Here is a 13,267-nt window from a genome sequence, read left to right as displayed (position 1 = left end):
CGACCGAAAACGGGAAGTAAATACAGGTATTTGCGCTGGCTGAATAAACATAATTTTTATCCATATCTTTCACATCTACTGCAGTCAGATTCACCGTGTTCACTCTGAAGGAATCACTCACATGGCTGGGCACTTGTAATGACACATCAAGGATGTTAAGAGGCTAAAAGCAGGTTTAAAACTGGCCCCATTTAAGTCAACAGGGTGCAAATTTTAAAAAGAGGATAACACGGTGTAGGCAACACAGATTTTTGTCGTTGTTCTCTGTATTGACAGCACTCCAAATTTACAAAAAAATGACCGGAGTTCTCCTTTAAACAACCTCGTAGGGAGACACATCATGGCCATATTCCAGGATGACAATGTCAAGATTCATCAGGCTCAAATTGTAAAAGAATGGTTGGGAGGGAGCATGAAGAATCATTTTCACACATGAATTGGCACCTCTTGAATACAACCCTTAAATTCATTGAAAGTCTTTGGGATGTGCTGGAGGAGACTTTACAGAGTGCTGGACTCTTGCATTGACAATACAAGATCTTGACCAAAACGTGATGCACCTCTTGATGAAAATAACATCACAACATTTACTTCTATTTTAGGGTTAGAAGAACTGTTGCCAAACATATAACAGAAACATAATCACTGCAATAATGAGCTAATCATTTAACCATTTGCCTATAGTGACTCTTTTTTTTATTTTTTATTTTTTTTTATTGTTGTTGTCTGGGTAGTGTATATTGTCATACATTTTATACAGGATGCGTACATTGTTTATATCCTTCACATAAAACGTATAATTATGGTCCTGACGTCTGATCGGTCAGTACAGTCAATGATCTTTCTGCCAATCTTTCAATTCAGTTCATCAATTAACAAGCCCCGCTTATAAAAGTGGTACTTAAGCATTATAATAATAAAATCATTCATTGATCAAAATAATTCCTAATTAATTGACCTGTTTGATTTGAACCCCATCAGATTTGACTCCATGCAGCAGGAGCTGAATAAGGCCTCAGCACAGAACAAGGAGCTGCAGAGAGAGATGGAGAGACTTCAGTCGGAGGTGACGCGCTACAAGAACTTCCAGCTGAAGGCGGTGAAGGATGGAGAGAAGTACAAGGAGGAGCGGGATTCTGTGTTTAATGAATACAGACTGATCATGAGCGAGAGGGACCAGGTCATTAAAGAGGTGGACAAGCTGCAGACGGAGCTGGAAGCGGCCGAGGCCCGGCTCAAAAACACCTCCTCTGAGAGGGTGGTGGCCAGTGAGGAGCTGGAAGCTCTCCGACAGGTAACTGATGTCAGACATACATATTAGCTATGTTTCCATTCAAAGCTGCGAATATCATAAAACATTTGCGACTAAAGCAGCGTTTCCATCCCATGTGTTCAAGAGAATAAAATTGTCACTTCCTAGGAATTTGGTGCAAAATATCTGTAATAAAAATGGAAGTTGTTGCAATGGGGGTAAGCCACTGTGGCTCTTTTTTCCTACATTATAAATGACTTGCTTCTCAGAGCGTGCAGATGAAATGCAATAAACACTGTCATGTTATCTTGCGTCGGATGCCTGATGTTTGGGAATGCAATCGTGTGAGACGCTTCTGGGAGGCCATTATCCCAAATCATTCTGATGACAGACTTTGGCTCAGGCATTTCAAAATGATCAAACCAGCATTTGAGAAGCCGTGCAATGAAATTGGTCTGCTGGTTAGTCCGGTTATCCAATCACATCCACTGTTGAGGCAAAGTCACGTTAATTATTAGATGTGCATTGAGGGATTTATTTGCTAAATGTTTCTATCATAGTTTATGCTCGTCCTCTTATTGGATAAAAAAAAACAACAACATCCGCCTCCATTGAGAATATTTGTTTTTTATGAACATATTTTGAATTTATGCGCATCTTGGATTTTCCATTCAGTGTTTTTTTTTAATGCAATATCCCAAAATGCACACAATCTTTACGGTCAGCAGTCACTGTATCCCTGTATATACAGTATTCAAGATTAAGTTGAACTGGGCCTTGTTATAATATGCTTTCTGTTCTGTAAATCACCTTTCTGTTCCCAAGTTTGTGCTAGGTGGCCAGTGAATATAACATGTCGTTTTGAAAAAGCACTTTAAATCAATAGCGTATAACTGTCGCTGACGTTGGTGTCTTTTTGTAGGAGCTAAATTCATCGCTGGTGGATCGAGACCGTGCCATCTGTGAGAGAAACGAGCTGCTGGAAAAATACTGCCATGAGGTGAAGGACAAAGCGGAGGCCCAGAAAGAGCTGAGTCAGGCCTGTAAAGACATCGAGACTGTGCGGGAGGAAAGAGATGTGGCCAGGAAAGAGAGAACAGAAGCCATCATCCAGAGAGACCAGTTACTACGGGAATACTATCAGGCCAGACAGGTGCTTACAACATGGTCACATTAATGACATTTATTACATTTTTTTATTTCATATTCTGAAGCTACATCCAGTCTTCTATGGAAAACCTGGAAGATGTAGGGAATTTTCCAGGCCCAAAAAGACTATGATAAATGGAAGTAAAATTAATCATGGAAATGTTTATAGTGAGGTAATTTATTTTTAGTGGTGCTTTCCATAACTCGTCCTGCATCGTTTGTTATACACCCATGAATGAGGTGTCAAATCGACCGGCTTGAGGAGAGGTGTGCTCTTACTTTTATAAGCAATCGGACCTACGATGTTCAACACAGCGGACGGAAAAGCAGGCAAAAAAATCCAATAGACTTAATTTGACGGAATGTTCTTGAATTTGAATCTCAACTGTCACACACACACACACACACACACACACACACACACACACACACACACACACACACACACACACACACACACACACACACAGGACCTTAGGCACCCTCTCTCTCTCCTTTATCTCTCTCTTCTCTCTTTCTCTAATCTTCAGATTCAACATTTGTAATGAAGTGTTTCTATGTTTGACTGTTTACTTCTATGAAAAAATTCTATGGTTGAAATCTATAAATATGATACACTACCATTCAAAAGTTTGGTATCACGGTTTCCAAGAAATATTAAGCAGCACAACTGTTTTCAGCATTAATTATTATAATAAATGTTTCTTAAATGCCAAAATTAAAGGGATTAAAAGGATCATGTGACACTGAAGACTGGAGTAATGATGCTGAAAAGTCAGCTTTGGCATCACAAGAATAAATTACACTTTAAAATATATTATAATAGAAATTTTAAATTGTAGTAATATTTGACAATTTACTGTTTTGACTGTATTTTTGATTGAATAAAGGCAGACTCTGTGAGCATAAGAGACTTCTTTTCAATGCATTAATATGTTAACAACCCCAAACTCTTGAATGGTAGTATCAGCACCCTTAACTATTTAAACAACCCATTTTAACAGATTATGTATTAGATTCAGAGTAACTTGTGTTTCTGCTGCACCATGACTCAAAAACAAGTGTGATATTTTATATTGTATTTTACCATTATGATTCAGGTTTTAATTTGAGATATTTAACCGCTGTCACTGCTGTTACCTGCTGTTCTATGAGCAGAAATGTCTTAGGGACATCCTCACCTTTGTTCCTGCCTGTCTTGATTTTTCACACCAGTATTCACACACAAACAAACACTTCAAACCACAAAGCTTATAAAAATCTCATAAGCTGTGAGCCATTGGATTATTCCAGTAGAAAACCTCCAAAGCTGATTTGTTCAGTTAGCTTGAAGCTGAAGCAGCAGTGCTGCTAAAGTCCACTAGAGGTCTCTCTAGCTTCTCTAGAACAGCTGTAATGCTCAAAGTTGCTATTTTCACCTCCCTGGTGAAGCTTATATAACTCATTTCACTAATATGACTTTACAGATGTCTTAATTTGGGGGATGAAATTACCTTGCAGTCATATTCATCATGGATGTTTTTGCTACAGAAACAAGACTCTGCTACGCTGGACATGGAGCGTGCCAATAAGGAGATTGATGTGTTGAGGAAGCAGTGTGAGGCCATGTCTCAGGAGCTGAAGGAGGCCGTGCAGGAGGCGGAGGTGGCCAAGTGTCGCAGAGATTGGGCCTTTCAGGAAAGAGACAAGATTGTTGCTGAGAGAGAGAGCATACGGTAGCGTTTGACATTGAGTTTATCTAAAATAAGCAACTGTTGGTGCTGATGCTTGAAAGCGTGTTTGCTGTGTTTTGGCAGGACGTTGTGTGATAACCTGCGCAGAGAGAGAGACCGTGCCGTCAGCGATCTGGCTGATGCCCTGCGTAATCTTGACGACATGAGGAAACAGCGGAACGATGCGGCAAGGGAACTTAAAGAGCTCAAGTAAACACTTTTCTGCCAATCTCTCAGTCAGTTTTTGACAGATAATATACCGATAATGTGAGGCATTTGATTACATTTACACCCAACCTCTTGTAAATATGAATGCGTAAATTAATAAATAACATAAATAAATAACATCATAATGCAAAATAACATTAAATAAATAAATAATTGATAGGTAAAATAATGATGACTATCAGTGTTTTTTTTGTTTTTGTTTTAACTGACAAGCAGCAGATCATTTCACACTTATAATGGCCAATCATATTCATTTATGGCAAATGATTCATGGTCCTGGTGGAATTAATTAAGGGTCTGTTAATTGGTTACAAGGCTCACGCTGTGTCCCAATTCACCTACTTATACTATACCCTGAAAGTATGTACTGTTTTTGTGAAGAAAAAGTACATACTTTTGAGTGTGTAGAAGAATAGTATGTAAGCTTTGGGACATACTACTTCACCATAACGGCGTCTTTAACGGACAGCTCTGTCGCTTAGTTACACGCATCCTGTCACCGTTTAAACTGCCCTGTCTATCATCTTGTCACAGTTAAAATCCTCCACATTCAATTTAATTTCCTGCCGTTTCGGAGAGAAATAGTAGCACGTTGATCTGCCAGTCGTGGGTTTTTAATGCGGAGACTCTCCTCATGTGTTTGCAATTTGCATAATGATACATTACAAAAGTTCACAATGCTGTTGCAGATGAAATATAATGTGGGTAACATTAAATAAATATCTTTTTGTCAGGTTAGATACTGATTAATCACTCAAACCCTTTATCTAAACCTCTCTACTTAACCTTCGGACTCGCACATCCATCAAGTTTGTAGTTTTTTAACACTTTATTCGTGTTTGTTGTATTAATCGAATCCTCGTCCAACACCGTTGTGGGCAATATTAGCCATTAGAGTGTGCACGGATCTGCACATCAGATTCTAACCGGAAAAAAGTAGACCATCCGGGTGTCTTTGGAATACTCATTTCAACATACTACGATTTGGGACATTTCCAATTTCGAATACTATTTAGGACGGATAGTATGCGAATTGGGACGCAGTGTGCGTCATATCAAATTCTTGCTTCAAACGCCCCCTAGTGGTTATTCCATCACCATTAAAACTCCAGAGCACCCCCACCCTCTTGCACTAGACTTCTTTTCTTACGCCACTGATGCCCTCCAGGCTTTCCTCCCTCTGAGTCTATGAATCATAGTATTCCCCGACTACTTGATCCTGTTTTGTTCTACCCAGTTTTGAGGTGTGACCTTGATGCTGCTTTTATAACATCTCCATTTAGCACAGGTGTTTCTAGATTGCACAAACTGTGCCAAAAGATGCCCTGATGCCAAGCCGTATTATCCAACTGGCCCGTAGGACAGAGGCTTTCCCAGTCTTGCATCAGCAGCTTTTTAAACAAAGTGATGATCTTCACAAAGACTGTTGACATTTGACATTCTATTTTGTGTTGGTTTTTGTGGGCGTGAGATGAATTAGATGACTGTTTGGAGAGATGAGAGAGAAAATAGTCTGTCTTGTTTTGTGCTCTCTACCAACAAAGGGAGAAGATGGAGAGCCAGTTGGAAAAGGAGGCGCGTTTTTGCCATCTAATGGCTCACAGCTCCCATGATTCAGCCATAGACACAGACTCATTAGAGTGGGAGACTGAGGTGGTGGAGTTTGAGAAGGATCGGGTAAGAATGCAGGAATCCAAAGCACTACAGCTAAAAGGGATGAAGGGAAATATTGTGATCTTAAAGGTAGATTATAGTTAGGGAACATATCTGGGAATATGTTTTCCAGGCCTGGAAAAAGCAAGACAATTTCAGTAGGACTTTATTTTACAGGCCTGTTTTGCATGTACATATTATGTACTTGCCAATTAATTACCAGTAATTACAATAACTGGGTAATATATAGGTGCTAACACTGAACCTAACCTTAACCCATGTAGTTAGCTTATACTACTCAGTGATTTATTTGGCAGTACATTATAAGTGCATCTATTGTAATATAAAGTGCAGCCAAAATTTCTGTTGGGAATACACATTTTTGTTGGTTTATTCTTAAAGTGTTTTTAGCTATATATTACTCTCATTTAGAACAAAACTACAAATGTTATATTTTTGAGAGAAGCATTCTTTGTCATTGATTATTTTCAATGAATCTGTCGAACTGGTTCATACTTGCAAAGTCTTAGCCTTTTTGATTATTGAAATAGGCCATTCACGCGACTCACAGAGTTTTTGGGTGGTAGGGAACTAAAGGAAACTGACTGTCTTTAATCTTTTCTTCTTACCTCCCTCCGTATGATGTCTCATAAATCTGTCAAAACTTGTTTAAATCGTACAGTCACTTTACAGTTTAGGATGTCACCACAAACATTGGTGTTGTTTCAAAACATTGCTACCTAAATAACATGCATTTCTTTTCTAAGATAAGAATTTTATGAAACAATTTAAACTGCTGATTCCTAGAAAAGCCTTTTTTATTTTTTGTCGGTCCGGAGTTTTAAATTATGTTGTTCACCAATTTGTGTGAATGATTCATTAAAAATACTAACCCAGCAAATACAAATGACTGCAAAGGAAATATTTGTCAGAAAGGTATAACCTATAATTGTTTTGTTTCTGTTTGTTTTTTTTTTTAACTGTTGTTCCAGGATGCTCATTCACATCACTTTACTTCATTTTAGTTAATTTTTTCTCCATGTGGAGAGGTCTCACCTGTCTCTCCATCAATATCCTCCCAACAGGACGACATGGATTTGAAGGCAATGGGGTTTGATATTGCAGAGGGGGTGAATGATCCATATTTACCAGGGGATTGTGGGATATTTGTGACCAGGGTGGACAAAGGAAGTATCGCGGATGGAAGATTGAGGTGAATTGAGATATTGAGTGTTTTTCAGATAATGCCCGCTGGAATGATTCTACAGTCATTTCCCTGCTTATAGTTTTGTCCTGACCGTCTGTGCCTCTCTCTCAATAGGGTGAATGATTGGCTGCTGAAGATAAATGATGTGGACCTGACTCACAAAGACAGGAAGCAGGTCATCAAAGCCGTACTTAACGGAGGCGGGCTAATCAATATGGTCGTTCGCAGGAGAAAATCTTTAGGAGGAAGACTGGTTACTCCTATCCACATTAATCTCATCGGACACAAAGGTATCACTTACTTGTGTAACTTCCCACATCTTCCCCAACTCATTTGACCGTTTCTATGGCTAATTTCATTTATTTTCTTATTAATGACCTTTAATTTTGGTCTGCACCCTCCCAGACGCTGGTATCACTCTTGAGGGTGGCGTGTACGTGGCTGCTATCGCACCGGGCAGTCCAGCTGCCAGAGAGGGATCTCTTACCATTGGAGACCGCCTCATTGCCGTAAGTCATCAAGCAGTCATGCGATCCTTTCTCAAATTGAAGGAAGATCGCTGATGTCAAGGATACATTTTGCTCTTATAAAAGTATGACCTTAGCTCTCATCACAATCTCCTAACTGAAGCACATTTTTAATCCAGTTACTTATCTTAAATGCATGGGGGCTCATTTGACGAACTGCCAATCAAATCCACTCCACTCCCTAAATGGAGGTGACTGAATATAAGACAGGTGATGTGCTAAGCGATAGCTGCCACTCTGGTGATAAGTAACACGGATGTTAATCCTGAGAACAGATCAGGTGTTACTTTAACTCGCATGCTAGATAATAGGTAGTTGATATCTGTAACCTTTTGGCTCCATTATCGGCCATGTCAGATGGCTCAATCAATAGTGCGACTACATTTGCTGGATCTTATCATGAAACGAATAGTTCACTCAAAAATGAAAACTGTGTCATGGTTTACTCGCAATCCTATTGTTGTAAACCTGCATGGTTTGCCATTTAGGAAACATAAGCACAAAAAGAGAAACTTTGATGAATGTACTGGCTGCCTTTTTCCATATAATTAAAGTAAACTTCAAACTTGTGAACTTCAAAATGACACAAAAACACCAACAGAGGTATCATAAAAGTTTGCCATAGCCATACGATAGCTTAATTTGAGTTAGTTTTTATTCATATTCTCAATTAGCTTTTTATATTTATGTTTTCAATTTACAATTTGATTTTATTAATTTTATGTGCTTTTGACATTTATTAGGTTTTGTTTTAAAAATATTTCTAAAAGGTTGTAATTTTGTAAAAAATAAAAAAATAAATACAGTTTTAGTTCAAGGCAACATTTCAAAATTTTCTTTGTTTCAATTTTCTGTATTTATATTTTATTTCATCTTTATTTCAATTAACAAAATATATTTTAATAGTTTAGCAATAACACTGATAGACTAAAAAAAAATCTACTAATAACACTTATGTTTAGTGCTCAAATGGACTACATTATTTGTATGTACTACAAAATCTCACAAATGCCTTTTGAAATTGGACGCGATTGGTTCTTTTGTGTTGCCGACATCAAACCTGATGTCTAATAGCACCATATTTGATTTGAGAGCTATTTTTGATGAATAACAAGTTCGGTACTTTGAAATATAGTGCACATTTAGGTTTGGAAGGACTTGAGGGTTAGTAAAAAATGACAGAATTTTTATTTCTGAGTGAACAATCCCTTTACGTTTAAAAAGATGGAAGGATTTATCTGAACTGGAGATCTTAAAAGTTCACCATCTTTTCATTCACCAGGCATCAACTGTCTCTGTTCTTAAGTTTCCGAAGTCATTTCTGAGTTTGAAAATATAAGGATTGAAAAGTCTGCTGGCACTTTTCTTTGGTGAAGCGCTGACCTAAATTTCTTCTTCCCTAGATAAATGGGATCGCTCTGGATAACAAATCTCTGAGTGAATGTGAGGCTCTGCTGAGGGGCGGCAGGGACTCGCTCGCTCTCTCCCTCATGAAGGTGATTGTTCTTTCACTGCTGTCTGAGCGTGTGTGCCGCTCTCATTACCAAATGCCAAGATGCTGCCGTGACATTTATTCCAAGTCGTATTTGAGACAGCTGTGTCTAAGTTAGAATACCAACTCTGAAGCGTTACTGAGGAAGTCAGGTTTGGAAATTAGGCTAGTTTGTAGTTGTTCTCATTACTGCTTTCAGTAATCAGTTGAGCCTTTGCTAAGCCCCTGCGTAATGCCAAGTTACTGACTAATACTAACCGTTAAGATAGCATTTAAATAGTTTTGAACTGAATTTTACACAAAAAAATTCTAAAAATACACTTTTTTTTTTGTATTGACATAATTTCTCAAACATAGTTACACAAGGTTCCCTGAAAGCATAAACACAGCATTTTATAACTTTAAACAAATTCTGTGGATTCCCAAATTCCCTCATTCCCAAATAAATATGAAGAACATGAATTGGGGTGGAGCTTGGCAATGAGTAAATTTGTTATTGGATGAAATAACTCTAACAGACCTGTGGCCTGTTACACAAAGCTAGCTGAACAAACTCTTGAGTTTCAGAGTTGGTTTAGAGTTGAGAAAACCTAACACATCTTGAGCATGTGCACCTGAAAGTGTGACAGCCAATCACGTGACGCATGAAGAGCGTCAGTTTGATTCGCTTCTTCCTAGAGAGTCGGCACAATTCACTTCTCTACTGAAGATTAAGAGACTGTTCTGAAAAATATCATGAGTTTAAATGCATTTCCTACAAGGCAGGCCTAAAGTTTGAGAAGGTAGCAGAAAAGATCAGACTAAATTAATACAAGTGAATCGACTAAATTTATTTAATTAATAGTTCATATAGGTTCACAAAGAGTTTAAATGAAAATGTAAGTTTAGGAATTTTAAAAGTTGAGAGTGAATTGGGAGTGACTTTATTTCATCATCTATATGTCATTTGTCATCTTGCTTGCATCCAATTGGTCCAGTTTTGGTTTGCAATCTCTTATTCAGAATGAAAACTTGTTCTGGATCAGGTTAGGTATGTAGTGCAAGTTACCATCGCAATGAACATCGCTAAACCAATCCATTTTCTTGAAGCCAGAAATCCAGAAATACTCGTGTAGCCAGTTATTATGTAGGTTATGTACTGTACCTCTGAATGTTTGTATTATTGATGTTGTGGTGTTTTAACTATGCCAGTCATGCTGAACCTGTCCATTAACAGTTCTTTCCTCGGAGCACATCGGGGCAGAACATCTTTGAGAGCCTGAGGGAGGCCGAAAAATCTAACGGCAGAATCCACCTGTCAGATGTTCATTCACGAAACAGCAGAAACCTCAAACACAACAGTTCCACTCAGACGGACATTTATAGTGGGGATGCGGGCGGCGAGAGAAGAAAGACCAGGACAGACGCAGAGGAAAGTGGTTATTCCGAAAGGAAGGTCTTCCCAATCGCCACATTGCACCCTAACACACTCCGACCCGCTTCAGAGCTGGGACTGGCCCGCTACAGCGGCAGTGCCTTTCAGGAGGTCTGCTATACCCGCTCCGAGTCAGTCGGCCCCGAATGCGTTACCCTGGAAACCACCCTAGAGAAGAAACACAGTGGCGGCACTTGGCCTAAAATGGTGGTGGGTGTTTCCATGTCAACTGACAGCCCGGCGCAACTCTCCATCTACAGGTCACCCAAGCAAAGGAAGTCCATCTTTGAAGCCGATGCCTTCAAAAGGCAAGATACACCCTCGAAGACGGACTACCATTCGCCTCAACCTTTGAAAGCAGACTCCGCCCCAACACCTCCAACTCCACCCACACGAAGCGACTCCTTCAAGTTCAAGCACAAACATCAGGGAAGCTCCACCTCAGAGTCCACCATCACCACAATCTCTATCTCCGAACCCAAGCAGGAGGACCGCAACGGTAACCTGTACTTCACCGAGGTGGGGCGCGAGGGCAAGGTCTTGAGCTCCAGGAAGTCCTGCGAGGAGGACATTGGTCGAATGCGGCCCGAGGAACCAGAAGTGAAGCGTCCAAGGCCCAAATCGGCCCCGGCCCTCAGGCGCAGGATGACTCCTCAGACCATTGCTCTCCAGAGCTTCCAGGTGAATTTATAGATCCGCTGGGCTTGACACAGCCAGCCGTCCCAGTTTTAATTAGCCTCGCAGCCTGAGATTGATCTCCCACTGCACCAGGAAGAAAGAGAGAGGGGAAGAGAACATTAGAAGTGCTGACACACAATGATGATGATGTGCAGAAGACTAGCTTAGCGTTCTTTTATTAATATGAATGTTTTATAATTGGCTAATTATAGTAATATAATCTAGTATTTTCCACTAACTAAAAAATATATTTTAATACATGATATGTATTGAGTCAGAAATGTAGAATATTTCACCCAAAAACTAAAACTATCCCATAATTTACTCACCATCCTAGGTGTATATGACTTTCTTCTTTCAGCCAAACACAATCAGAGTTATATTAAATAATATCCTGGCTCTTTTAAGCTTTGTAATGGCATTGAATAGTGCACGCGTTTTTGAAGCTCTAAAAAGCACATCCATCCAGAAGTAATCCATACGACTCCAGTGGGTTAATAAATGCCTTCTGAAGTGAAGCGAAGGGTTTTTGTAAGAAAAATATCCATATAGTGATTGTAGTAGCAAATACGTCAATATTTTGAATATGATGTAAAGAGTGAAAAATGTTGAGTATATTTTATTAGCCAACCAGTCATTTATTAGGATATTCTATAATATGTAGAAACATTTATAACTTTCTATAGAACTGAATACTGCATTATCTAATATTGTGTGTGTGTGTGTGTGTGTGTGTGGGTGTTTGGCAGAGTTATTCAAATGATGGTGACTCTCTGGAGCAGAGGGAAATACTGCGTTCCTCTCCTAACCGACCTCATAGACACAGTGTGGGTTTCGTGCCAACAGCTTACAATGGAACCCTGCCTCCCAGTGAGTTACACCTGCCCTAATCACAACCCAAGCCACCCATGGTGCATTTCAATGTATCTCTTTAACAACATTTTCTACATGCTCTCCATCTACAGTTGCTCTGTGGAGCACAGTTCATCTTTATTCTGATCAAGGCGTCCTACAAAATTAATGTTTTACTTAATTTTATGGTGAAGTCGGTACTGAGTAATTGAATTGCTCATTTATGATAATCATGCTGAATATGTATGAACGGGCTTGTTGAACAAAGCCTATTTCTTCTCTAAGTGTTCATGTCGTCGCTTAGTATGAAAATGCAGGTCTCAACAATTTTATGCATTTATCTTTTTTCTGATCTTTTGTCACAGCATAAGGCCATCCTTATTTTTGAGCCCTGCAATGCGTCAATTAGGTCTCATTTAATGCATTAACATACAGTATTTACATTTTATTTTTTCATGTAAAGACATAATGCATTTATAATATGAATTTGCTAATTATAGTAATATAATCTAGTATTTTACTCTAACTAAAATATAGATTTTAATATATGATATATATTACTGTATGACTGTAGATTTTTGTAGAAACAGGACAACCCACTATGGGTGCTGCTTGATGCCTGTGTCATGTGACTATACAGTTCACATGGGGTTTGTGTGATAATGAGGTCTATTTTTACTTGATTTGAATGTTCAAGCTTTGGCCAGAGTGGCTGCCTTCTGAGCTTCCCTGCCATTTGCTCATCTGTCTCCAAGAGCAGCTGCCTTTACTTATAGGTGGAACTCAATTCTGAACACAAGCAAAAGCCAAAGCGAGGCATATTACATTAATGTGTAATGGCTACACTTGGTGCCGCATTTAGTTAATGGCATAATTCCATGTTTTTTCTTATGGGAACTTTACATATTGTACATATTGTCTAAAAACTATACATATTTTAGATTTATCTATTATCCAACATAACCTATGATAAAAAGTATCTGTAAGTAAAATAAAAGGGCTGTCACATCTTTAACACATGATATACCTAAAAAATGTAAGATTCCTTAAATTTGGACACTGAAGATGCATGACAGGAAGACAAGTAAAGTTTTACACATTGG

At 38.9% G+C, this 13,267-nt stretch overlaps 1 protein-coding gene across 4 annotated transcripts in view; it reads left to right on the top strand.

The window, feature by feature from the left end:
- Positions 1 to 13,267, top strand: part of dlg5a (discs, large homolog 5a) — a 62,748-nt gene that overhangs the window by 29,449 nt on the left and 20,032 nt on the right. For all 4 annotated transcript variants that reach the window (XR_013819581.1, XM_079855916.1, XM_079855915.1 and 1 more), the window contains exons 7-17: positions 982 to 1,294; positions 2,175 to 2,405; positions 3,932 to 4,116; positions 4,198 to 4,323; positions 5,886 to 6,018; positions 7,080 to 7,207; positions 7,316 to 7,491; positions 7,607 to 7,710; positions 9,132 to 9,224; positions 10,437 to 11,315; positions 12,062 to 12,182. Coding sequence is in view for 3 of the 4 variants with exons in the window: in XM_079855916.1 (XP_079712042.1) it covers positions 982 to 1,294; positions 2,175 to 2,405; positions 3,932 to 4,116; positions 4,198 to 4,323; positions 5,886 to 6,018; positions 7,080 to 7,207; positions 7,316 to 7,491; positions 7,607 to 7,710; positions 9,132 to 9,224; positions 10,437 to 11,315; positions 12,062 to 12,182 (2,489 nt within the window). In the remaining variant the exon portion in view is untranslated. The remainder of the gene's footprint in view (positions 1 to 981; positions 1,295 to 2,174; positions 2,406 to 3,931; positions 4,117 to 4,197; positions 4,324 to 5,885; positions 6,019 to 7,079; positions 7,208 to 7,315; positions 7,492 to 7,606; positions 7,711 to 9,131; positions 9,225 to 10,436; positions 11,316 to 12,061; positions 12,183 to 13,267) is intronic.

Source organism: Squalius cephalus (assembly GCF_949319135.1).
Source record: "Squalius cephalus genome assembly, chromosome: 21".
NCBI classification, from domain to species: domain Eukaryota; kingdom Metazoa; phylum Chordata; class Actinopteri; order Cypriniformes; family Leuciscidae; genus Squalius; species Squalius cephalus.
Note: the sequence above shows the minus strand (reverse complement) of the source record. Positions and strands in the feature narration are given on the sequence as shown.